At 44.2% G+C, this 27,659-nt stretch overlaps 2 protein-coding genes across 3 annotated transcripts in view; one reads left to right on the top strand and one right to left on the bottom strand.

Moving 5' to 3' along the window:
* Window positions 1-5,564, top strand: part of LOC133125018 (nuclear protein AMMECR1-like) — a 34,540-nt gene extending 28,976 nt beyond the window's left edge. For both annotated transcript variants that reach the window (XM_061236690.1, XM_061236689.1), the window contains one exon: window positions 164-5,564. In XM_061236690.1, the coding sequence (XP_061092674.1) occupies window positions 164-278 (115 nt within the window). In that variant the 3' untranslated portion in view covers window positions 279-5,564. The remainder of the gene's footprint in view (window positions 1-163) is intronic.
* A 450-nt stretch (window positions 5,565-6,014) lies between these two features.
* Window positions 6,015-24,479, bottom strand: LOC133123381 (transmembrane protein 164-like). Its single transcript, XM_061233828.1, has 6 exons — window positions 23,296-24,479; window positions 14,839-14,888; window positions 13,174-13,240; window positions 10,492-10,570; window positions 7,644-7,744; window positions 6,015-7,014 (listed from the first exon to the last, which is right to left on the bottom strand). Exons 1-6 carry the CDS (start codon window positions 23,647-23,649, stop codon window positions 6,808-6,810), a joined length of 858 nt encoding a protein of 285 aa, XP_061089812.1. The 5' UTR covers window positions 23,650-24,479; the 3' UTR covers window positions 6,015-6,807.
* Between the last annotated feature and the right edge of the window lie 3,180 nt (window positions 24,480-27,659).

Below are 27,659 nucleotides of genomic sequence, written 5' to 3'. Positions count from 1 at the left end.
GTCGTGTGTCGTGTGTGTGCTCATTGTGTTTGTGTGCTGCGTCGTGTGTGTGTGTGTGTGTGTGTGTGTGTGTGTGTGTGTCTGTGTCGTGTATGTGTGTGTGGTGTGTGTGTTGTGTTGTGTCATCTGTGTGTGTCGCTGACCTTCCGCCCTCCCCCTCCAGGTATCGCAGTGAAAAGGTGACGATGAGCTACGCGGATTACATCGGCCATCGCCAGCATCATCACTACCAAAACGGCATCGGTCACCCTCTCCCGCCGTACAACCATTATTCCTGACACCGAGCCGCGTGACCAGCCCCGGGACGGCCCCGCTGACCTCTTCCCAGGAGAGCCCGCCTCCTCCTGGTCTAGCTACATCTACTACTGTAACATTTTATGATGATTGCTTCCGTTGCCATGCCAGCCTCCTCTCGGTCGGCATGGCAGCGGGCAGCAATGCCGTCACAGATGTTCCTTTTTCCTTTTTTTTATTTTTTTTATGTTGTTACTGAGATTTTGCAGCACATATGGTCCACATTTCCCATTTATTTTAATCAAGTACTGAATATTTTTCATTTATAAATCCCAATCAGGTTAAAGAAGTCTGTGGATGGAAGGGAAGATTGGGTCTGATAGAGTTCTTGCCTTTGTGCATTGCAGTTTAGCTGCGTGCAGATGATAGCTCATTTCTATCCATTTTTCTGTTTTTCAAAGCAACCAGCTTAACCGAGTTCTTTAGGCTGGGCATAAGGTTACTCTGTTCATTGAAGGATGCTGGGAAGTGAAGTCTTTTGTAGTGTTGTGAGCTCTTGATGTCACTTCCTGTGTGCTGTAGATTGTTAGGATTGTGGTGCCGTACGGTTTCGATTCCCCACAATCAGGTGAGGGCTTTTCTGAGTGTAGTATTTGGAAGCTAATACATAATAATTGCAAATGTGGAAAAATATTTCACATTTTGAGAAACTAGCCTGCAAGTCTTGAGACAAAAAATATATATTATGCAATATTTTCCTCCCGCTCCATCATATAGAAATCTTAATTTCAACCTTGGGTAATTATCAGGCTTGTCGGTTGGTTTGGAAGGCTCTTCTATGCATCTTTTGAAACATTTCTAGCTAGCAAGTGTGAGAAGACGGGACCCTCTCTTTCGGCTGTGAGTTTGGGTGCCTGGGCGTCATGCGCAGGACGATGTTCTGGAAGGACGCCATCACTGTGCTGCCCGACGCGGTCTTCTCCTCCACCCTCTGTTCACAGGGACGAGCTTAAACGAAAAGCCATATTGTTAAAAACACGCTCATCGCCAGCGCTCACGTGTCTGAGTCAGAGTGATGCTGATTCTAAAATCGCTCTGTCTGTTTACCTGGAGAGGACTAAGGCCACAGAGGGATTCTGCCTGTTTTCATCTCGCGGTTGACCTCTCTTTTTGCCACATGGAAAATGTTGCTGGGGTGTCGGCCAAGCCTCCATTTTAGGACACGCTTTGGTTGAGGCTTTTCCAGCGACGCTCATTTTCACACTAGTCTGTCTTTTACGCTTCATGTGTGCAGGTTAACCAGTTCTCAAGTGTGTTATGCCAACGCACAGTTCTCGATTCTTGGCTAATTCAACAAACCATGCTACAGTTTATGTTGGTGTTCGTGTTTATAGACTAGGTGCACCTGAAAATAAGAACATACGGTCTAGCAGAATCTGAAATCTCTGCTTTATTTGTTGATTAACTGATTTTCAATTTGAACTATTTGGTGAATTTTGGACCTTTTTTAATCTTGTTACCAGGAAACGATATGTCGTGTAGCTCAGACATCATTTTAATCATATCAAAATTAAACTTCGCTTGTTGAGAGTTTGTGCCACGCTTAAGCCATGTCTGTTTGCAGACTCATTGAAATTGCTGTCTTTCTACGACAGATTACACATCCCTGTCCGTACGAACGACTCGTTTCTTCCGTAGTTTTTAAGGGCTTTTTGTATTCCATCCACAGAAACCTTGCTTTTTTTTTTTACAAATATCAAAAACCATTTCAATTGAGTTGCCTTAATGATTTAATGAAAAGGACCAGGAAATCGGTGTCTGTGTGCTCGTGTCTTTAACACTCAAACAGAGGGGGCGAATCACTGCAGCCGATTCTTACGACGCTTTCATTCTCAAAAACGATCAGCTAAAGCTCTTTGCGGAGGGGGGGAGGGGGGATTGAGAGCATCATTTCCTTGCTTGTTCATTACCCAGCAGCCTCGGCTGATAGCCCCCATCCCCGTCTGCTGTGGCTGGAGGACTGACTCGGACCTCTGCGTTTGAGGGCTGGTCTCGCCGCTGTTTAATGTGGCCCGGTCCGGCTGTGCTACCGGGTGCATTTTAAATAACGGGTTTCCCTGCCTGCTCCGTAAAGTTTGTGGCGCAAGCCCGTGGAATTAATAGCTTAAAAGCTGTTGTATTTGGCCGTGGGCGGTACACACACAGGGCTTCACATCCTTACAGAAGTACCTGTGCGGCGGTAGGGTTCAGACCCTGGGGTGGATCTCTCCCTCTGAATGAGGCTCGCTGCGTCTCAGCCTGTTCTCCTGTCTGTGACCGAGCACGCGTGCGGTTCCTGGTCCCTTCTTTAAAAAGAGCACAAACCCAGTATTTTCTGCTGCAAAAACCAAGTCTTATCACATACATACGACAGTACATACCTGGTATGCACATATGCAAGAAGTGTATGGCATATGTGTACTCATCCATATGTGTACAAGTCCCTATTGTTTCCTTGGCATGTTTGTTCTAGTAGAGATGATAGAAATTCAACCTTCTTTAAAAAAAAAAAATGGTGCTAATGCAGTGGACCTCATGCGGAAGGTCACGTGACTGGTCATGTGGACTCATTAATCATATCTTATCCTTGATATATGCAGATCTGTTTTACAGGTGTTTCTTACCAGTGTACCGATGAAATCAGGTCCTGCAGGTTTGAAGGGACAGGGATGGTGAGCCACCCCCCCCTCCCTGTTCTCCCTCCCGTGGCTTGGGGGATAACAGCACAGCTTTCAGGCAGTCTGCGTCACCGCAGATCCGCGTGCTGAAGGCACATTCATTCTGGACCAGGACTGAGAGTATCACAGTAGGAGGGCACTGATCCTTTTTTTTTATTTTTATTTCCACCCGAAAAACACTGGGATCAATTTGCCCTGCTTAGGAAGGCGCACGTGGTCTGGATGCGTTCTAACATTCACTAGGCAATCTGAGCGTTTCATTTCTTGAAAACGTCGCTTTTCGCTCTCCATGGCTTTAACGGCCGTCTGCTCTTAAACCAGCCCAGCTGAGCACCTCGTGTTGTAAGTACTGTAGGTGAAGACTGGAGAAGCTGTCATACCTGGCCGTGTTCAGCATTGTCATTACAGTGGATGGGTTACCATGACGACCTGTTATGTTGGGAGCAGTGACCGCGGGTTAGTGCTTCGGCGTAGGCTCTTTGGAGCTTTTAATTCGGTCTCCATTTTAGCATGTTCTGTAAAAGTGGGACTATTAACATTGCCCTTCACCTCCCCCACTGTCTTCGAACGCTTGAGCTGTAGACCTCAGTATAGCAGCGTCTAAAGCAGGGAGGGGGGGGATTTCAAAAGCCATAAACTGTGAAGCCAGGTATGATGTCAGCAGACCCCTGTGTGTCACTTCCTTCTGCATCCCCGTCTCCTCAGAAGCAACATGATCAGTTTCTCGCAAAACCTAGGGCATTGAATGATAATTTTTCCCCCTAAACTTTCTCAATTCTAGAGTTACTATTTGCACAGTAAAAGAGGCAGATGTTCTGTGGCGTGCAGTATCCGCAGATGTTAAAGTGGGCTACATTGCTCAGCTCTATTTAGTTGTGTCGTTAAACCACAGAATGTCCCATCTTGGATTAATGCAGAGCTGCCTTGAGGACTCCAACAAGTATTTAAGTAGGAGCTGGCGAATGAAAACAAAGTGCCAGATGTTTGAGTGAATATGCCATACTGAAGAAGCAGGTGTTGCCGAGGGACGGTCAGTTCCACAGACGATGGCTCCGGACGGAATGTGTGGGTCTGGTTCACAGGTTTCCCGCGTTCTCAGTTACGGTCCGCTTGCTCGGCTAACCGCTGAGCTCTCTCTGGCTCACGCGTAGCTTCCTCTAGTTCCCTCGCCCCATCAATCACCAGAATGATCATTCAGTGCCGTTTCACACCGCCTGTTTCTGCAAGTTTGTCACAGGCCTCAAACACATCGCTGTTTTGGATTCAAATACTTTTCTCCGCTTTATTGAGCTTGTCTGGTGTATCAGAACCTATGAAGTACTCTGAAAAAGTGCCAACCCCGCCTTCTGGTCCTCTTGGTTGGCTCAGTTGCACCAGGCGAGATCAGTCGATCACAGCAAAGTGTTTGAACGATTTGAGCCAGGTCAGCTTGAATGAGATTTCACACACGAGGCCGCACTTTTTCTAATAGATGCAATATGAATTGAATGCAGGAAGACCAGTGTGAGTAGACTTTTTATTTGGATTTAAATAATTCTATTCAAAGTTCTGGTTTGTCTAGAATGAATAGCACGTCGTTTGAACGATCCAAAGATGCCTCAAGCCATGTCCAAATGCTGCTTTTTAGTCCCGCCCTCCCTCCCTCGTCCCTCCAATCATGGCCTGCAGGACAAACCTGAAGTTCCTTTGTGTCCATTTCTTTTTGTATGATTTCCGTTTTTATTTTATGTTTTTAATTCGACTGTTTAATGAATTTTCATTATTACGGTTTGAGAATTCGTATGGGGTCAGACAGTACTTGAGCTGTTTTGACGTTTTTGTGTTTTTATTTTTGATTTGTTCATTTTCTTTAAGGAAGCCCCATAGCGTGCCTCTTTCGTTGAATGGGTTTCTTAATGTTTTTATTTCCTAAAAACCAGCAGTGGTCTTATACCTTGTATAAGAAAATGTGTTTATCCTTGTTTTTTTATTTTTATCCGTGTCCTTTAATAAAACAATCCTCTTTTCTTTACTCTGGATCCAGTAGCTGCACTGGTAAACAATCGCACTGATAGTTATACAAGACGACAATAATAATAATTACAGTGATGGGAAGAATAATAAATGACTAGAACTACAATAAACTAGAACTTTTATAAGAAAAAAAAATACAGTTTTGTATATCAAAGTTATATATTTTGGATCTAGTTTCTGTATTATTTTAGAGGTTTTCTATGTTCAGTAACTACCATGAATGATTTTGAATGTGTCACCAGCGTATTGATCTAGCATTGGTGACGTGGTGTGTGGGGGGGGCGCCTGGTGTTGCCCACCTCCCTTGCATGCCCACCGTTTTTTTCTTTTCAGTCCCATGAAGAATGTCAACAGTGACAAATTACCTGGAACAAGACCTCTCCTACAACTAGATCCTCCTTCCTTCAACATGTAATTGCTTTTAGTGCGATGGGACTCAAAACTGGACGATTTCAAGACCGAATGGCTCTGTAAAAACATGGGGGGGGGTTACCTCTGTATCCTCTGCAGAGATGGGTTATCCGTTGGTATGTGAGCAGCAGTAATGGCAATTATATTGTACTTTTAAACACTATTGTTATTTTCTTTCAAATCATTTATCCAATAAATTCCAAGAAAAAAAATCACTGTTCTGGCCCAATCATTACTCTTTTGTTGTAAGCTATGAATGCGACAGTTTGATCCATATGGACACTGCTCTTGCATTGCAAATGAGAAGGCTTATAACACGAGCAACCCACCAGAAGACAAACACGGTCATTTCCCAACATGTTCAAGATTTTAAAAAGCAGTTATCAATTTGTACATTTAATTTGAATTGAAGTTTTCAGTGAAAAAATATTTCTCAAACTCAGAATGGATTGTTCTCATGATTTTTCTTTTTTTTAAATTGACAATAAACCCCCAATATTATTTCATTTTTTAACAAACCTCAATCAGTCCTGTACTTATGTTATGCATGTGTAATGCTGCAGTTGGCCTGTGTGTGATGGAGAGGAAGAAGGCAATTCTGAACACTACAGTACTAGGTGACAGTAAAGTGTACATATATAAGAAACAAGACTTTTTTTATTTTTCTGACTGCACAGTACAGCTCCACTCACAAAAGTACAAAAGATTTGAAACGTCTGCATATTTCTGACATGGCATGCTTCCACAAAGAAAATGGCTTTCCCTTTATATGAGAGGTGTATTACTGGCTTTGTCGAGGTCTGGTTTGTTTCTATCAGTGAGGTTTGTCCTTGCCGTCTTCTTCCTCTGGCTGCAAAGCCACACAGTCTCAGTCCAGCAGGGTTACTGCGCTCCCTTGTAGAAAGAGAACAGCTTGAGCCCAAATGGGGCTGCTGCTCCTGCCACTGGGGTCAGGGGTCAGAGGTCAACAGGGCACTAGGCAGAAGCTCAGTCAGCCATCCCAGCAGGGAGAAAACCCACAGACCCTCCACTGGTTAGAAATGTCATAACCGTGCAGTTATATATAAAAGCAATTTCACTTAATGACAATAACGAACAACAGGCTTTCTATCAACTGTTAAAAAAATAACTAAAGCCGTTTTTGTTTGGCCTTTTGCACACACATAACTGTAAACCACTTTCAGCCAATGTCACTGATTTCAGTTGGCCCTTTCCATCGTGACATAAATGTATTTAAAGAAGGCTTCCTGAGAAAAATGAGTCATTGTTTGCGTGTTTTTTTTTTTTTGTTTTTTTTTTTAAACAAACGAACAAATGCAGCTGACACTGGAACGCCCAGCTTTCAACATGGCAGTTTCCCCTGGAAGGTCACACTGACCTGGAAATGAACACCACCACCTGTAAGTCCACTGATAGAAGAGAGCGGTTGCACTCAGTCGATCTTTTTGCCGCGGGGCCCGGCGGAGGCCAGCAGGCCCCGGTACGTGGGCCCGGGGGAGTGGAACAGCACCGCCAGCGCCTTGCCGTGGAGCAGGATGAGCAGGGTCTGGTGACCGCTGGCCCACACGCGGTACCAGGGCCCGTAGAACGGGTCCGACACCGCCGGACACAGCATGTTGTTCAGGTTCACCTCCGTCACCTGGGAGGCAGAGAGAGACGCTGTGACTGACCGACACTTCCAACGTTTGTGAAACGACAACACTGTTCCTAATTAAGAAAAGTATTTAGGGTTTCCACGTCATGATTTATGCCCTAAAGAAAAACAAACCCAGTTTTGTATATCAAAGTTATATATTTTGGATCTAGTTTCTGTATTATTTTAGAGGTTTTCTATGTTCAGTAACTGTTCAGTAACATGAATGATTTTGAACGTGTCACCGGCGCATTGGCGACGTGGAGTGTGTGGGGGAGGGGGGCTGGTGTTGCCCATAGAGCAGGGATCATCAACTCTGGCCCTTGAATCCAAATCCAGCCCTGGTTTCCTGTTCTCCAGGGTAATTGGTGCTACAGACCTCCCAGGTAAAGGGAGTCAGCAGTTCCTCGAGGCCCTCGAGGATCGTTGCTGATCCCTGCCATATAGTGAGTGCCACTTGTAATTATGTGGACGTAACACAATCTGGAGCGAGTCCAGAAATGAAATGGACAGATAATTGGGTTAATCGGGGCTAATGGACGTCACATGATCAAAGCCACACAAACGCAGTGGCAGTCTGTTTCTCAGAGAAGTGTGCATCAGAATCAAACGACAGTGTGCTGTTCATGTCTTACCAGCCCCAGGATTTGCAGGATGATGAAATGGTAGAGGAACAGGATTCCGGTGGCGAGAACAGCCCACCACATATCGCCTAATGGCTCCGGTTTATATATCCCTGAAAGACAAGTCACGGGCATTACTACACAGAAATAAAACTAAAAACTCTAGCCCCCCATATGCACACGAGGCACAGAATCATATACTGCAGCATGTCTTTTTAAAAGATCATTGATGCATCGTTTATACATATGGACACATCTTTGGTTAAAGAATGTACATGATATCAATATATTCAGTAAGCACTGTTTTTGTAACTGTTCCACAAAGCAGGATTAATAAATTGGGCAGATAACTGCATGGAGTAAAACCCAGAACAGCTCTTTTAACTTCAGTCCATGTTCCAGATTTGGACTGGGTCTGAGGTTTACTCAGTGCAGGTATCCAGGCGACTCAATCCTCCTATGAGGAACCGGCCCCTGGGACACTGTGGTTAACGCCCCAGTTTAGTTAAATAAAGTTTCATGGACTTTACTGATCGTAGTCAGTCTGCCCCCTGAAGGGCAAACTTACTGCAACTAGTTACGCAATCAAAATCAGTTGTCAGTTGGGTGCTTCCCAGTGAATAACAAAAAAATATCTTTAGATACAGATCATTTCTTTCTCCCTGTTCCTAGAGATCTACCATCCTGTAGGTTTTCACTGCAACCCTAATTAGGTACACCTGATTCTACTAATTAGCTAGTTTTTAAATGAGGTGTGCTTTGTTAGGGTTGGAGTGAAAACCTACCAGGAACAGGGAATGGGGTTCGTTCCTGATTTAAAAGAATCTATTGAATGAATAAATACACTACCGCCGTATGCAGAAAATATATGATTTCAGCCCCAGATAGCAAGTATTTTTAGGGCCTATCAAGTGCATGCAACCACCAAGGAGAGGAGAGAGATAATAAATCCCATTACATCACTTCCTGTAAGGCTTCTGGTTAGAAAACACTGGATGCCTTTCAGCCAGCAGCTCAGAACAGAACCTCTATTGATCCCAGACACTTTAATCTCTATCGGTCCTGCCGCAGTACAGACAAGTCACTTCTCATCATAATCATCTGTGCACTTCAATAAAATGGCTGCTTCTTTGCTTGCTTTATGCCACTTTAAGGACTGCTCTCAAAATCTATTGACTACTACCACCACCAGCAGAACAAGGGGGCATGAATGGAAAAGCAAAGGATAAATTCCGACATTAGGAAGTATTTCTTCCCACACAGAGTGCTCACTGTGTGGAATAGATTGCCAGCACATGTAGTGTAGACAGAAACACTGGGGGTTTACAAGACCAGGCATGAGACGGTGCTAGATACTATTACAGTGCTAGGTGAACTAAGCAGTAGGTACACTTAGTGGGCGGGCGTTGCTGGTCTGAATGGCCTGTTCTCACCGTTATGCTTTAATATGTTATGTTAATAATAATTATTTCATATACTCTGTTCCTTGCCCTTGTTCAAAAACACCATACACCTCACATTGTATTATTGTATAATATACATACGGTTTTATGTCACTGAATAAGAATCACTGAGTACATGAGAATAATAGTACAAGTGAAGCGTCACCCTTTGAAAGCAGGGAGATTTAGAAATTGTAACTGCCAGTGACTCAGGTTGTCCTGCAGGTGGCAGTGTCCTGCTGTATTCACGGTCACTGCACTGCACATGCCTCTCCAGCACTGCTGTTACCGGGGAGACATCCACTCAGGCGGTAAGAGGGGTCGTCTGGCAGTCGGAGGGTTGCTGGCATGATCCCCTGCCCTGGGTATGTCAAAGTGTCCCTGAGCAAGACACCTAACCCCTAATTGCTCCTGACAAGGTGGTTGGTGCCTTGCCTGGCAGCCTATCACCGTTGGTGTGTGTCTGTGTATGAATGGGTGAATGAGAAGCATCAATTGTAAAGCGCTTTGGATAAAGTCGCTATATAAAATGCAGTCCATTTACCATTTGTTCATGCTCGTCAAAACATCATTTTGACTCAGGTAAATGACTGGGACACGCAAGGTCAGTGGTTCTAATCCCGGGGTAGCCACAATAAGATCAGCACAGCCGTTGGGCCCTTGAGCAAGGCCCTTAACCCTGCATTGCTCCAGGAGAGGATTGTCTCCTGCTTAATCTAATCAACTGTACGTCGCTCTGGATAAGAGCGTCTGCCAAAAATGCCAATAATGCATGTCTTTTACATCAACAGCAGGCACCTCTGTCACTCTGTAAAGTGTCTTTTGTGGAAGTCCTCTGTGAAAAGCACTATGCGAATAAAAAAATGAATTGAAATTGTATATGTAGTCTAAGAACCCAGATAGCAAGGCAAGAGAAGAGTCCTCTGGGGATATGGCTTATTGTTGCAGCGACAGACCTAAAGCACTGGATGGAGTCTCAGAGGATGCTTCACAGAGGCAGTGACACATTTGACTCGCACCTTCTCTCCACAGTCAACCACCCCCCTGTCTCATTATCCATGTCTGAATCATCAGTCTGAATCGCTGCCTTCCCTAGAGTCCCACCTTTCGGAAGAAAAATTCAGATTACCACATTAGATTTACATGATAATAATAGTCCAAATTAGTCTGATATACAGACACAATGGAAAGGGATGCTGTTTAAAACCAGCAGTAAATCGTCAGTGACTCGATGTCGTCTGCTTCTTTTAAAACCATTTCACATTTATTCTGGCCCTGCTATCAACCACTTGAGTTTCCTGTGACAATACAGAGCTGGATAGTGGCTACATTTTCTATTGGCAGACAGGTCCGTCTGGAAGTCTCAGGTGCGCGTCTATGAGGTTCTGCTGTATACAAATCCACTCGCAGAGACCTACCCCCTTTCCTGAAGAGGTAGATGGGGACCAGGAACATCATGCAGTGTTGAACGTAGTACACTTCTTTTTGAAACGGAAGCTGTGAGAAGACAGGCGAACAGTATTTATTCAGAAAGTATACGAACGCACTTTATACAGATCAATACAGGGCACCACTGCATCAAGGCACAGCAAGTATGTACAAGAGATAAAGAACAACAGATACAATGAGTAAGCGTCATCATTACCACTATTATTATTTATGAATAATAACAATAACTCCCTAATCTTTCATTTTCATCACCTCACAACACCCAGTTGAATGTGTAATGCACTAAAGCTATTACTAAGCTCCAGTAATCAATTTCTCTTGGAAGGACCAGGAAAATGGCAGCTTGAAAAATGAGATTAAGTCTGAGACAAACAGACAAACTTAGTCCTTGTTTCATTGCAACCACAGTAAACCTTATAGTTAAACCCCTACATGCACCATTTAATCCGCTTTCTTACACAAAGTTATGAGTTCCATGTTTGCTGAAAGTTAATGGTTAATGTAATGTACAGCTAATGCAAAGTTCAGTGTTGTCTTAGGAAAGGTTTTACTGTCATCTGAGACCAATGCAAAACATATTTCATCATTCCGTGTTCAATGAGGAACTGCAACTGGGTAAAATAAAATATTAAACCCTCTGAGGCTGAGAGTTTTGCTGATATGTTCAGTAGCACAGTGGAATCTGCCACTTCTGTATTGTTGTTGCAATGTGATAGAACCTCTTTGGCAGAGTTAAGGGGATTGTGGGTACGATGGCAAGCCGGAATAACAACATGACATCATCCAAGTCAATCGGTCTCCACACCAGGTCAACAATCTTACTTTAATCCCATTTCATCTACAAAATATTTTTTCAAATACAAAGCAGTCCCTTCTTTATTTTCCATAAAATTACAGACCAGGCAAAAATGTTGCTGGCTTATATTGTTCCAATACCCCTGTATACTTTGAAAGCGCTTCACACAACAAAACACAAACACACAATAACCTCCAAAGCAGGAGGCCTCCATCACGTTTATTGATCCATGAAGTGCTTTCTATTTAGAAGAAATTAAATTTAATATTTTCCAACAAAACATCTTTTAACTGCACTGGGTGATTATGATAGGGTTTCATGAGTACAAAGATAATTTACAGGTGCTAATTCATATAAAGTATGACGCAGTGATACGCCCTATGGTAAAACTGGACAAAACTGACTGACAAAGTTTCTTCCACTTCAGAATAACTCCTTGGATGTGACACACAGCGCAATTATTTGCCCTAAAAAATATTGAAGTTGAAACTTTTCGATTGACATTTTAGTCAGTGGACTTTGTTTCCTTGTTGGTTTTTGGGCACAGCTATTCAGACCATCTCCAGTGTCATATTATGGGAGGCTTTTGGCCGTCAGTGGATGTCCCAAATAAACCACTCCAGCTGGCAACAGCCCTACAGCAATCTCCATGGACAATTCACAAAAACGCCACACACTGCATTAGTTCCACCCAAACACAGCGGCTCTGCTGGAGCCTGATCAACACAGCCTCAACACAGCCTCAACACAGCCTCGAATACAGTCAGGGTGTGAGGCTCCAAGGGCAGAGGCAGCCCTGTTAGTGCACAGGTAAACGGCAGGCTATGTGAGCGAGCAGCTTCAGACCACAAAGGGCTTACTGCAGTATAACCTATGATGTCATCGCCCACAGAGCTGGGACTCTGCCCGGCAACAGGAGAGGCCAAGGCTGCAGGTCATGCCACAACAATTCAATCATCTCTCAGGACGTGCCTGGATAACCCAGTTAGAGAAAAGGACTCCTGCTTTCTGACTGGCATATTCAATCACTTACATTTTTCAATAAAAAGCTGTAAAATATTTTCCTTCCGGCCTGGGCGATCGTGGTCATAGCAACACAATTTTGAGAGATTATTGAATTTTATAACCCATCTGCTGTCGCCTTAGGCTTTTTCTTCCATCCTAAAGTTTATTCAATCTTCACATGAACTGGTCTGTCAAGATCCGCTAGAGCGGCAGAGTTTTATTGTCGTAGGACAATTGTCGTCTTGAACTTGCATGTGGTAACAAGCAAAGCAAAATTTATCATCAACACAATGTTCTATAGACGTGTGTGTGTGTGTGTGTGTGTGTGTGTATGTGTATGCGGTGTGGTGTGGTGTGTGCGTGCGTGCGTGTGTGTGCACAAGTCAGCAGAGTAATCATAACTGAATGATCAAAAACCGCCCATGAGACACAACCACAATGACTTGCAGTTTCACATGTTGATCAGCTCATTTGACGTTGTTGCTTTGCTCTAGATTATACATTTCCTCACCCTTTATTCTGAACCTTACTGACTAGCCTGGTCACGTCCAGGCACATGAACATGTGAAGTGTGTGTGTGTGTGTGTGTGTGTGTGTGTATGTATGTATGTATGTATGTATGTGTGTGTGTGTGTGTGTGTGTGTGTGTGTGTGTGTGTGAGGCACATGAACGTGTGACGTGTGTCACCTGCACACATCCTTCTGAATACCACTCATAATACATTTACTGATTTTTTTTCATCATCTTGCACCTTTGTCTTAAGCTGGAAGAATAATTGACAGCTTTGCCAGTTGTTTTACACGTTGACGGCTAATGGGGACAGGTGTATGAGGGGGAGAGGGCACTCACCAGCCTGGTGTTGAGGATGGGGAACAGGAGAGCTAGCAGGGCACCGTTCAGCATGTGTACCTGGAGCCTGGGGAGATGAAGGACAGAAACAGAGACTCAACACCGTTCCTCACACCACTGCTGCTAGAACAGGGACCTCATATCAACCACCTCCTTACTCTTAACACATTTCCCAGGACTCAACTGGATTCACTGCTTATACTTCAATGAAGTCCATGCTTTTGTTTTCTAATGAATATTCATTCATTAAAAATGATGGGTGTAAATTACACATATAATACAGCTCTTGAAAATAATATTGCAGGGTTTATGATAGCATTGTGAAACCTGATCTCCATTGACAGACAAGTACAACACTCCCGATGCTGCAATCCCAAACATTTCAGCTGACGTCTTCATAAAGACGGGTACGGTTACACAATATAGGCGGTTTCTTATTCCTGGCACTTGTCAGAATACCCACAATGTCATGTGCCTCTTTTTGTGCGTCTCTGCACATGTGCAGGTGACAGCATCCATCTGCAGGAATCTCTCATATGAATATTGCCTTTAAATATCTTATTCTTCTGTTAATAATGAGCTTCAACGGTGGACAACAACTGAACTTTCCCTGCACTGTGACGTGCCCTCTGGAGCTACCGGCCACAGTGGACACTGACACGGTCCAGATGCGATTGAAGGTCATGAGGCTCATAGCCCAATGAGCCATCCACTAGTAAATACAGTTTTATTTTCTAAGTCACATTTAGCTACTGCAGGTTTCCCCTAGCCCAGGGGTGGCCAACCCTGGTCCTGGAGAGCCGCAGGGTGTGCTGGCTTTTGTTTTCACCCTAAAATCAGCAACGGATTCAGACCCAAGAACCAGGTGAGGTGAGTTAACTGTGCAGTCAGCTGCTTTAATTGATCAATTAACCGCAGAGTAACAACGAAAGCCAGCACACCCCACGGCTCTCCAGGACCAGGGTTGGCCACCCCTGCCCTAGCCTTATACACCCACGATCACAGATGCACAAAAATGTGCCGACTACACACCCACAAACTCATACTCATTTGTACATGCCATTCTACCATTCAAACATCATACATACAAATATCATCACATCATATTAGTACAAGTATGAACTCTGTGACACGCGTATAAACCCTCTGACTACATTCCAGCTGGCCTACATTCCACCTGGTGTCTCTAAAAGAGGTTTACTCCTAAGCCATTTAGCTTCCACACAAGGCAATGAGGTCATGCTCCAAATCTGGTGCATGTCACTCAAGCCAGACACCTCCAGTAGTTGGCATGCAAAGTTGAGAGACAATGGGTTTCAGAATCAAAATCTAGCAACAACCTGACGGTTGTCAGGCCTAAAGTCCATACATACAGTCCAATGAACAATGGGCACTTTAACCCTCTAAACTCTTGTACGTTCAGATACACCACCGTTCGATGATAAAACCCTTCAGTACTTTCTGAAACAGGTCAACAGCTGTAAAACATTAATGGAACATGACGGAGGCATGCATCGCACGGTATCTGGTCTTCATCAGGTGTCCAGGTTAACGAAGCAGCACACGTTGATAAGGAAACGTGTGAGCACCACTTCAGGAGCTGGAGGAGGAACGATGTGTGACGTGGGAGAGAATGAGGAGACGGCGTGGAGTGGAGTTACTCACCGAAAGACAACCAGCGCTGTTTTACTTGGAGGACAAGCCAGCAAAAAGATCTAGAGGTAAAGGAAATACAAAGAAGTCAGGAGGACTCAACTTCCAACACACTGAACTTGGCTTAATCCAGTGTTTCTCAACTCCAGTCCTCGGGACCCACTATCCAGAATGTTTTTGTTGTAACCAGGATCTCACACATCTCCTTGAGAAACACTGGTTTAGACTCATCACCATGCAACTATGTACTCAACATTGGCACACTTTCACTTCCTGTCCACAGCTGAGCTCAAAGAAATAGGCCTGTAGCGTAGTGGTTAAGGTACATGACTGAGACCCACAAGGTCTGTGGTTCACTCCCCTGTGTAGCTACAATAAGATCCACACAGCTGTTGGGCCCTTGAGCAAGGCCCTTAACCCCACATTGCTCCAGGGGGGATTGTCTAATCAACTGTAAGTCGCTTCGGATAGAAGCAACAGCCGAATAACGTGTAGTAATGTAAATACAGCTGTATTGATACTGAAGTGGTTTAATTCATTTGTCCAGGTTAAGACACAAGCATCAATAGATCCTTTAAGGACCAATGCACTCTGGAGGACAGTGTGAAAATCTAGTGACCCAAAGTGGTCACATTCAAATGAGAAACAAAACAGAACCAACACAATAACAGCAATGGTCCAGGCCAAATGAAATAGTTACCAGCTTTACTGTCAAAGTTGCCACACATATGGCAAAGAATGGTTATGCTGTTGCACTGCAAGTCATGGCTTCCAAGAAGCCCCGAGCAGGAGACTGCTCCGCTGTCCTAAAAGAGAGAGACTGCCCCACTGTCCTAAAAGAGAGACTGCCCTGCTGTCCTAAAGGAGAGAGACTGCCCCACTGTCCTAAAAGACAGAGACTGCCCTGCTGTCCTAAGAGAGAGAGACTGCCCTGCTGTCCTAAAGGGAAAGAGACTGCCCTGCTGTCCAAAAAGAGAGAGACTGCCCTGCTGTCCTAAAAGAGAGAGACTGCCCCGCTGTCCAAAAAGGAGTGGCATGAGAAGTAAAGAAGCCACACTCTCATTTATTTTGTGCTTACACCCAGACTCCAGTAGTGGAATAAGGCATTTACCTCTTGGTTTGTTAATGTGGACAGGGTAAAAAAAACAAACATCAAAGCATATTGTCTATATTTAGTTTTACTTTTTTTCCCCCTTAAGAAATCACTTCCTTAAGAGGCGGTTAAAAAGGATGAAAGAGGAGAACAGAAGTAATTTAGGCTGGCAGGTAATAAGCATCATATTAATAACATCATATATCATATGATATTACATTGAGCATTGAGCTGATGCTCGTATCCAGAGCAACGAAGATGTGTTATATATTTATATGCAGTCCATTTATACAGCTGGTTGTTTACGGATGCAGTTCACAAGCTCAGTTCCCTAACGATTACTCCACACTGCCATCCATGTTTAATATACACTATCCATCCGGTACACATAACAGAGAAAGTGAAAGGGCTTCCCAGGTGGACCATGCGCTCAGGCTGATGATTGAGTGCTCAGCTTCAGTGGAACAGCTGTAATACCACAGAAACATTGACAACAGATGAACAGATGAAGCTGTCAGAACGGGAAAAATCCAGAAATAAATCCACTCACAAACCAAACCGCTTCATCAAAATCTCATGAGCACTGGGGACACACAAAAACTATTTCATGAGTGGAGTTATTTATTTTTAGTGAGTAGGTTATCCTGCACAAGTTACCATACATATAAATATAAAATAATGAATGAGCTTATTCGACAGCTGGAATGTTTGTATTGGTATTTGGAAACGGAATGCAAACATACATTAGTACCCTTGAGAGCACCTGAAACATGACTGTACGAATCAAATTTACAAATACACCCAAATAAGTACAATTACATGCATGGGAATATCCACAGTCCAGACTTTCACATGATTAAATAATTAACTATTATAAATAACTATTTTCTGAGGGGACATTTTATTCTCATCAACCCACTAACCTACCTGCTGGTAAATAGCCACCTAAGAGATCATACTGCACAAGGCAGTGTGTGCAAGAAAGCCAATCACAGCAAGGTCAAGTAAAGAGCTGTACTTCTAGTTAACAGGACGACAATTCTGCAAGCAATGTTTAATAATAAAAAATACTATTCTGTCTAATCTATCATGCAAAATGTGTATATCTATTACAACTTCATAATATGTACACAGTGTTCTACATTATCAAATCTTAGTTCTTAAGATAGTTCAGACACAGACTGCCAAGTCAGTGCACAGCTTCCAGCATTTCCTGCTTCTCCTTGAGTATGGCCTGAAGGGAACTCCATCTCACAGTGTGAACAGAGCAGGCAGACAGGATCTTCTTGGAAAGGGATCCAAGCGCTTAACAAGATAAAAATGGCCACCTTTCTCACTCTCATCCGCTCACATAAAATCAACACAGCACAAGCCGTGCTAAATCCGTGCATAGCCCTAGATAACCAGTAGAGAGCACACGGAATAGTGGGCCTTCCTAATGCAGGATATCGGGCTGGTAGAATAGAGAGAGGGACAGTATGTCTTGATTTGCCATTTGTAATTTTCCACTGTTGCAGAGGAGTTAGTTGTGTGCCTGTGTGTATTCCCCCCTCTCTCTCTCCTCTCTCCAAACGGCAAAAGTAACTCCAGGGCTGTAAGTAAACACTGAGACTTGTATGTACACAAATATAGCGTGTTCAGGGATAACAGCCAGTAAGGGAGGTTGTGTTACCTCAGTGAAGAAACCCCAGAACAAAAAGCTATTCAGTGCATCAGGGCCCAGGGTGTTTACACCATACCCCACAGGGTCCCTATTTCCATCTGGAACTGGCAATAAAACAAAAAGAGCAATCTGCATCTAGGCAAGTCATTAGTACCACATTTGTACAGAACCATTTGGTGTGGGACTTTGGGTTGAGCATGTAATAATTACAATCCTGCTTTAATGCACAGGATTGTTACTGCGTCTCATTTTGTTCAGCAAGAAATTATGGCCAGTTTTAAGTTTAAATGAAAAGCATTTATATATTTAGCATTTTGTGTTTTTCTGCTGTACCGAAAATGTACCGGACCATGCAGTCAAAACTAGGACATTTGCCAACCAAGGTTTTTGTGTTACAGGTACACCCATAAGTAATGGTAGTTGAAGACCCAGTGACTGATCATTTAATTAGGATGGGAGAAGCAGCAATCCAATCTCCCATCCATGGTGGGTGAAGCAGTAATGACTGTTGAGGGGAAAGTGGGCTTTATTGTTTGAGCTGGAGAAGAGAAGCGCTTTCTTCTTCAGTTTTCTCCTGACTCTGCAGGTATCTGCTTGTTCCAGCTTAGCTATTTTTATTTTTTTGGTTCCTGTTCCTGAAGTTGAGCAATTCTCTGGCAAATTCTGACTAACTGGTCTCTCTCTCAAACTGGCAATAATACCACAGTTGTAACCTAGTTTATGATAATATCTTTGCAATATCCTGTCCATCAATTTAATCTTAGGTATATAGAGTTGGTTTTGACTTTTAGGTGGTGTCCACCAATTCATTTCCTGCTTTATCTTAAGAATCATGATCTGCAAACATGTACACCATTTTACCATCTTCTGCTGCTCGTTCTTGTGTCTTCCTTTGCGTTGTTACCTCCTTTTACATCTGCTAAAAGGGCATAATTCATGGTGTATTTGGCTGGATTCAGGGTTACCACACCCTGTCTCATGCTTGCCCAACACTGCAGCCTCTGAGGCGGGGTGTACTGTATACTCCGGCTACGGAAGTCGTAGGTGGCACAGAGCCATCCGTACGCCTGCGGAGACGAACGTGGCATGGATCGGAACACTTCCTGCGTGGGGAAGGCCGGTTCGAGGTGACTCTGACCCAGAGAGAGGTCATGGGCACAGAACGACCGGTCGTTCACCGTGCGCCTGCTGCCCTTCCTCAGGTGCACCGTTCCACAACCGTTCCCGTGAAAAACAAGGTGAAAGTGCCGGGCCTAAAGGTCACAGCCAGAGAGACACGGCAGGAAACCTGAGGAGAAAGGGCTCACGGACCGGGTATACTGTTAGACAACAGGAGTCACGGGAGACATGAGCACAACCAAGCAAACGACACAAAAACAGAACATAGAAAACACCGACCGAACTCCGCTCAACTAACTGCTGAATTCACACTTTCTTCAGGCATTTCAAAGGGGAGTGCTAACTTTGCGTGTTGTGTGTGTAGTGGACGCGGTTTGATGACAACCCCCCTCACAAACACAGTATCTCACTCTCCCAGGTAACACAGCTTATTTACAGTAGCCTGAGGCAGAAGCAGGAGAAACAGGAGACTCCAGTTGCTGTTTCCTATTAGAATTCATTTCAGCCAGCATGTGTTCGTTGAGTTTTACAATCAACATCGCTAGCCTCTTTCCCATTCTAATGTCTGCCTCAAACTGCATCGAGAAGACAAATCCTGCAGTATGGCCTGAGAAGGCAAGCCAACTAATACTTCTGTTGTCCATTACAATTCATTCTATACTTCACATATGCATGTTATGGAAGGGAGCATAACTAGCTGCGTTCCTGCACTGTTGTTTTTGTAATCTGTACTGCAGATAAACTACAGGAAGCCAACATATATCTGCTTATCACTAATGGTTACCGCTGGCATCCTTCCCCCTTCAACACAAACACTCACAATACTTTTACTGGAGTGTCTGATGCAAATTACTGCTATTTTTCCTCAATCGGTAGCAAAACAATCTGTGTAAGCAGTCCATTTAGCACTAAACATTGAGCAGTCAACCTTTATTTAGTATCTGTCGGTTATTAACATTAGAAGCACTTGAGTGCCGGCAGTGTTGGATTACACTCCCAACAAGCATGAACAAGGAAACCCTTGTTCATAGGGCTCAATGTGTTGTGAAGAGAAGCGGTCTTCCCTGCCGACGTAAATCCTGCCATCCCTGGGTGAAGCTAAAGCCAATCGTGTCGCCCTGTGGGGCAGCTGGCCACCGTCAGCAGAGCACAGTCCAGATTCAACACGAGACGTGCGTTCAAGACAGAAAACGTTACCCAACTTTAGCTAGCGTTCACCAACATATTCAAACTTTTTTCTGTTCACCATGAACGTTAGCTAACCTTAGCTAACAGTTTAAAAAGGTAGTGTGTGGCAAACAAAAATGGCTGCTGATGGGGAAAATACAGACAGAATGAAAGATGACAATTATTTGGCTGTGCTAATACACTTTAATCAATGGAATATGTGTTCTTACCTTTAAAAATAAATCACAGGTAAGCGACAATTCCGCTAGCTGGCATTATTAGACCTCCATTTATATTAAAAAGCCGTTGATGGCGAACTAAATGGAACGTTCATTTAAAATCATTCAAGACCCGACTGTTTGCTGCCAACATACGCGGTCGGCCTGCGGGGATGAGCCACACAGCAGCCCTGGTCGGCTTGTGGAGATCAGCCACACAGCAGCCCTGGTCAGCCTGTGGAGATCAGCCACACAGCAGCCCTGGTCAGATTGTAGGGATCAGCCACACAGCAGCCCTGGTAAGCCTGTGGGAATCAGCCACACAGCAGCCATACCCATTCTTTACTTGGTTAGTAGCACACCAAACAGGTCTCCAACTGTGATTAGGAGTTCCCGACAGACGCCCCAGTCATAGTTGACTAATGACATAGCTCAGGCTCAGACTTGCCGTGTGTAGGCAACAGGGCCCAAACTGCACTTGTGAGAAGTGCCTTTGACAATGGAATGTGTACTCTCTGTTCTCAGTACACACCAACACTGAAAACAATGAATATAAGCCATCTTACATCAGTGAGAACGCAACATAAACTGCATCGGGATGTGAACAAATCTAAAACAGACTGATTTTAGGGGTAATTTTCAACTGTAAACTTAAAAAAAAAAAGTATATATATATATAAATATATATATTATTATATTATTAATATATATACTAATGTAATGTATAATGTATATATATATATATATATATATATATATAATAAAAAAAGTTTTTGTTGAATAAAAAACATTTGAGCTGATCATTCAAAGCTGCCACTACAGAATTAGGTGGTCATGTAACCTTCAAATGACAGCAAGGTCCATTCTGCATTATCCTGTGGGTAAAGACATTTTAAATCCACTCTGGTTAAAAAAACTACATGAACAGAAAAGACGGAGGTCCGCATGTCCCAAAATCCAAACAAGGGAAAACCCCAGAGAATATTCTCTCGTTAAGTGGATGCAGGAAATGCTGGACACACAGTTGAAAATTCAAATATTTTAAGAGAGTCAGCAAACCGGTTCAACAACTTAAAATGCTTAATTGCAACTGCTCCAATGTCGTATGTTTGGGCAGGCACCAATATCTAATGCAGTATGACTGACCAATCACACGGTGTGACAAAGTACATTTGTACCGTCACAAAAGTTACTGCTGCTTAGAGATATTATGACATATGTGCTATGTGCTACATGGGCCATATAGTTCAATAGATCACGTACGACTTTACACATCTTTGCTGTAACCCGGAAGGTTCTCCCTCAGGCAGCGCACAGTCAGCCTCTCTGCGGGTACAATGGGAACCACGCTACCAATTAAAAACAACTGATTACCTCAAGCCTGGGCATGCAGCTCTCTCCAGGTGAATCACTAATGATCTCACATCTCCGACTCACCCCGATTATCAAGGACACGCATCAAGGGGAGCGGTGTGCAGTCAATTGAATAATATAATAACAAGAGTTAATGTCCACTTAAGTCACACATTGGCAACCTAATGCTGAACAGGGTATGAGCCTGTAATGTGAAAATTAAGCGATCGATGCCCTAAATAGGGTGTGACATTTAAAGGCAGCTTTAAAAGCTTGCATCCCAAACCCACAAAGAGCTCTTTATTAGGTCTTAATGTTTCTAGTTGAGGCAGTTAGGAAACACAACAATGTTCCAACAGTGAATGGTTCTGGTGGTTTGTTAATGGCCTGGGGCACTTTCATCATGCATGGTGTGGATGCACTCGTACCCTTAGAAAGCGAGGCCTATGTCAATTCATATTGAATGCCTGGTACGGACCAATCCTTAATGTTAAAAATATCAAGACATTTCTTTTTTGAAGCGGTGGTCTTTCAAGATGACTATGCTCCCATGAGACTTTATAGCCTCCAATGGCTTGAGGAACATGATTCTGATGTTATACTGTATGGCCTTCTTAGTCACCATATCTCAGACCAATCAACCACTTACAGGATATCCTGGCACAATGCCTGGGACAGCATTTCCCATTTCCGTTCATTTAGAGTAATCTGATGTACTTTCGTGTGGAAGAGTGATGTCATATTCCTCCAGCAGAATCCCAGATGCTGGTTTCCTCTATACCACCACACATACAGCCATACTAGCCACACATCACACTACATGTTATTTAGCAGAAGCTTGTATCCAAAGCCACTTACAGTTGATTAGACTAAGCAGAGGACAATGTGAGGGGGGGGGGGTTCCGCAAGGGCCAAACAGCTGTGCAGATCTTATCGTGGCTATACAAGTGATTAAACCACCAACCTTGTGGGTCCCAGTCATGTACCTTAACCACTACGCTACAGGCTGCCCCCTACCTACATAAACATGCCTGTGTAACAATAGCTTACAAACCTACATTGGCTGGGCTGGGCGGGGCAATATATTAAATATGTGCAACACACTGAAATACAAATATGTCAATCAATCAATGTTGCTCACAGTAACTTCATAGATTTTTCACACAAATGCTTTATCAGCAAGCAGGTCCCCAAGGATGCTTGTATTGTTTCAGCTAGCACTAGCCTGTCCACTAAGCCTGTTGGGCTATGAGCCTACATTATAATTGCTGTACATTAATATTGCCCAAAGTCCCTGTAAACCCAGCCTCTGGACACTCAATATTTCAAGCAATTGCCCCAGAAAATGTCACACTCAATATCCTTCAGACAGACAGCCCTGCTGTGTCCTACTGATTCTGTGTTTCTTTTTTACAGTCAGTTAAGATTGGCTTTTGGTTCATGAACAGCACACAATGATTGTGTATTTAACCACCACCACCCCACCCCCAAACACACACACACACAACAGAGATAATCTACACATCATTTGCACCCACATCAGAGATGCAAAACCTTTGCAAAGTGTATCGTGTTTTTGGGCAGTTCTCTTCTACCAGCCTACTGTGTTGCTTGGCCCAACCCTAGTGTAGGTCATTGGCTTGTTGACATATAGTGGACGTTTTACTGGTTTTTAACAAATCACCATTTAAAAGAAAATGAATGAAAGAAAAACAAATAAAACATGTACTGACAAGCTGTTCATCTTCAAGGATGGTAGATATCGTGGGAATTACTGACGCAAGATTTGTCAGTACTTGTATTTTTAAAAATACAAACCACTATAATGCGATGCATGGCGAAAGGTTCTCACCTACCTGAAGCATGGTGACCATGTGACATGGGTTCAGGAGGTATATCACAGTCTTTGTCGCAAACTTGAACCCGACCTCCACACCAAACGTCAGGCACAACGCTGCAAGCAACAGGTTCTTTCCCAAACTGTCTTTCTTTGTCTTTTCGCTCTCTTTTGCCATTTCGTCCAGGTCTTTGGGAATGCTGATCTTCCGTAGCGCGAGAACAACCTCTATGACGGATATCATAATGATGAAAAAGCTCTCTCCGATCCGTTGTTTTGCGCTGAGGAAGCCAGCACACCCCGGTCCCCCATTACCCTCAATCCCCGGGTCGACCCCACCGTACATCCAGTCCAAAAACAAATTACGAGACATGTTCCTCTTCTCGTGGGCTATCTGGTCAATGTACAAACAAGACGGTAAGTTAAAGTTACACCAACTTCTAGGCGAAACCTCGACCGTCACTTTGGCAGAAAAACGTCTTCATAATGAGGTGAGGCAATAGTTAAATAAAATCAGTCCCCACCGGCGATGCTGTTCTTGTGGTACTCGTACCATGTACTACCACACTACAGATTAGCAAGACTAGCAACGAGAGAGCGTCAAAAAGCATGAACTCGCTCCAGAATAATTTACTGACGGGGAACCAGGAAGAGGGCGGCATATACAAGGCAAACTAAAGGTTTCGAAAGAGTGAGAAAATTACGATTTTATAAGTCCTTCATCTGATGTGATCGGATAGCTACCATATTGACCATAATTGACCATAACACATATCCAACTGATCATAGATAGCTAGAGTGACAAACAACTCTTGATGATAAAGTATCTAACGGTACCAAAAATAACCGTCTGGCGTTTTGTAGATATGGCACGCGTAAAGAGGATCCAAAATGAATGGATAATTCTGAAACCCGTTATGATTCCTGGAATGACCGTTTTTCATTCTTGAAAAGTATAAGAAAAGGCCCTGCGTTCGACAGGCTGTACGTCAGATAGCATCTTGTTGATACGGTTATACTTGTAATTAAGTCGTCAGCTTTAATACTATAGCTAGCTAGTTATTCAGATCTGAGCAAGCATGCTCCATAGCCGGTAAACGGAGAGTAGCCTACCGGCTGTTTTGCAAGTCCATGTGCTCTGTTGAGATTAAGCTCTCGGCCATATTTGGCTAACCTACAGTATCTTCGCAGCGGGTTGTCCAGTGAAACAGAATGAATTTGTAACTCGTTTGCTGTCAAATCCATATTTATGAGCATCTCTGTGACGTTGAATAAGGAATACATCTTATTGGAGAGTAGAGGCACAGAACCCGCCTCCAAGATCTGTGTTTGCATTAACCCCGTAAGTACTGTAGAGTAGGTAGAAGTTCAACTGTCAACTTGAATAAAGACAGTTAAACTGTTGTCAATGTCCATCCATCCATTATCTGAACCTGCTTATCCTGAACAGGGTCGCAGGGGGGCTGGAGCCTATCCCAGCATACATTGGGCGAAAGGCAGGAATACACCCTGGACGGGTCGCCAGTCCATCACAGGGCACACACACCATTCACTCACACACTCATACCTATGGGCAATTTAGACTCTCCAATCAGCCTAACATGCATGTCTTTGGACTGTGGGAGGAAACCGGAGTACCCGGAGGAAACCCACGCAGACACGGGGAGAACATGCAAACTCCGCACAGAGAGGCCCCGGCCGACAGGGATTCGAACCCAGGACCTCCTTGCTGTGAGGCGTGTTGTCAATGTATTTAATGTATTACATACGTCAAAAATGACCTAACATTTGTCAAATAAAAATATGTATGTGTGTATTTGTGTGTGTGTGTGCGCGCGCGCGCCCAAGTACATGTATGTATGTACTCTCAGTGAGTACTATTAGGTATATATTTGACTTATTTTTTAGACTTATTGGTCTTCTGCTGCTGTAGCCAATCCACTTAGAGGTTTGATGTGTTTGCGTTCAGAGATGCTCTTCTGCATACCACCGTTGAAGTGTGTGGTTATTTGCTATTCTGTCATCTTCCTGTCCGCTTTGACCAGCCCTTTACCTCTGATTAACACTTTTTCTTTCTGCACCATTCTCTGCAAACTGAAGAGACTGTTATGCGTGAAAATCCCAGGAGATTGGTAGTTTCTGAGATACCCAAACCACCCTGTTTACCCAAAGCAACCTACAGTTCATTAGACTAAGCAGGAGACAATCCCCCCTAGAGCAATGTGGGGTTAAGGGCCCAACAGCTGTACGGATCTTATCGTTGAACCTCGAACCCCTGACCTTTGGGTCCCAGTTATGCACCTTAACCACTACACTACAGGCTGCCCAGTTACCTCACCATAGCTGATAGTCATTGTGTATTGCGAGCCTGCCATCTGAGCCTCTTAGCTAGTCAGATTGTAGATCTGCTACGTGGCGGTAGCTTCTTATCTTTAGATAGATAATGCTTCAGCATAGCATCAATGCCTTTCAGCCGGTAGGACATGGCGTGAGTGCACAGGAGATCAAGGGGGCTGGAGTTAGTGGTGTGAGGGGTGGAGGGTGGCACTGTTAGAGGTAGAGCGAGTGATGTGAGGGGTGGAAGGTGGGGTTGTTATGGGTAGAGCGAGTGGTGTGAGGGGTGGAAGGTGGGGTTGTTATGGGTAGAGCAAGTGGTGTGAGGGGTGGAAGATGGCGCTGTTAGGGGTAGCTAGTGGTGAAGATGCCATTACTGTCCGGTGTCAGCCACCCGGGGTCCTCACTTCTGGTCCCAGAGAGCTATAGGGTGTGCTGGGGTCCTCACTCCTGGTCCCAGAGAGCTATAGGGTGTGCTGGGGTCCTCACTCCTGGTCCCAGAGAGCTATAGGGTGTGCTGGGGTCCTCACTCCTGGTCCCAGAGAGCTACAGGCTGTGCTGGGATCCTCACTCCTGGTCCCAGAGAGCTATAGGGTGTGCTGGGGTCCTCACTCCTGGTCCCAGAGAGCTACAGGCTGTGCTGGGATCCTCACTCCTGGTCCCAGAGAGCTATAGGGTGTGCTGGGGTCCTCACTCCTGGTCCTGGAGAGCTACAGGGTGTGCTGGGGTCCACACTCCTGGTCCTGGAGAGCTATAGGGTGTGCTGGGGTCCTCATTCCTGGTCCTAGAAAGCTACAGGGTGTGCTGGGGTCCTCACTCCTGGTCCTGGAGAGTTACAGGGTGTGCTGGGGTTCTCACTCCTGGTCCTGGAGAGCTACAAAGTGTGCTGGGGTCCTCATTCCTGGTCCAGAGAGCTACAGGGTGTGCTGGGGTCCTCACTCCTGGTCCCAGAAAGCTAAAGGGTGTGCTGGGACTTGGTTTCTTGGGTCTAAATTGGTTGCTGGTATTAAGCCAAAAATAAAAACCATGCGGCTCTCCAGGACCAGGAGTGAGGAACACTGCTAGCTGAGAACACTTCTGTACACAGCAAGGTCAGGGGTGTCCAATGTTATCCAAAAAGGCCAGTGTGGGAGCCTGTTTTTGTTCTAGCCTAGATATATAACACCTGATTACTAACTCATTTACTAATCATTGCCTTCAATCAAAACCTTGACAAGTAGAAGCAGGTGTCTGAGTGCTGGGCTAACCTGCACCCACATTGGCCTTTTTTGGACACCCCTGGGCTTGACAGTGGCAACCACAAGATGGCTGAAGAGGCCGTGTGCTGAAATGGTGACCGCATGTAGGGGCTACCCTGTTACATGGACTGTCTGGCAGAGGAGCCAGCAGTGTCTGTGAACATTCATGGCTGCCCCTAGCTTCACTGGTGGGTTCTATTCTTCGCAGTTACCACAGTGCCCTCTGGCAGAACGTGCTGTTATTGAGCTATGCTCTGTGCCATTATTGTGTGCCAGCTGCTACATCTGTGTAGCAGAGAGTCTAATTATTTCAGGCAATATACCAGATGCTATTAAGCATAGGCCAAACACATTTTTCCGATGTCTATAATGTATATTAGCAGTAATTTGCCAATTAAACTAATCTCGGGGTTTTATTCAATTGTGCTTATGATTAGTTTTGAATAAGGTCAATTTAGATTTGTTTGTATGAGAGAGTAAAGATTTTCAAAAGACTTGGTCCAGTCTGATTGGTTCCCTACTTGTTGCTCCTAAAGGTAACAGGTCCATCTAGTGGTAATTAGTAGAAACTACTTACAAAGTCTGCTGTTTCTCTGTAAATAATAAACATGGCAGTGATGTTCAGAAGTGAAATCCACCTCGCTGAAGTGACTATCTTCAGCTTCACATAATGGGAAAGTGCAAGAACAAAAGTTTACCAATCACATGCAAATCACCTGCAAATGAATCCCACAGCCTGTGTGACTAGGCTGTGGGACTTTGTTTCCCATATATTCCTCTGTGTGTAAAAACGTCTACGGGCATCACGCCA

Source organism: Conger conger, chromosome 3 (genome assembly GCF_963514075.1).
Source record: "Conger conger chromosome 3, fConCon1.1, whole genome shotgun sequence".
NCBI lineage: Eukaryota > Metazoa > Chordata > Actinopteri > Anguilliformes > Congridae > Conger > Conger conger.
The sequence above is the reverse complement of the archived record's forward strand: the minus strand, read 5'-3'. Positions and strand labels throughout refer to the sequence as shown.

What these genes read in the sequence shown, in the direction of transcription:
- LOC133123381 (XM_061233828.1), bottom strand. Translation starts at nt 23,649, where the DNA reads ATGTCTCGTAATTTGTTTTTGGACTGGATGTACGGTGGGGTCGACCCG. An exon ending in CCATCCTCAACACCAGGCTG is followed by an intron (nt 10,571 to 13,173) that starts GTGAGTGCCCTC and finishes GTCTTCTCACAG; the next exon opens with CTTCCGTTTCAAAAAGAAGT. An exon ending in TCCTGCAAATCCTGGGGCTG is followed by an intron (nt 7,015 to 7,643) that starts GTAAGACATGAA and finishes TCTGCCTCCCAG; the next exon opens with GTGACGGAGGTGAACCTGAA.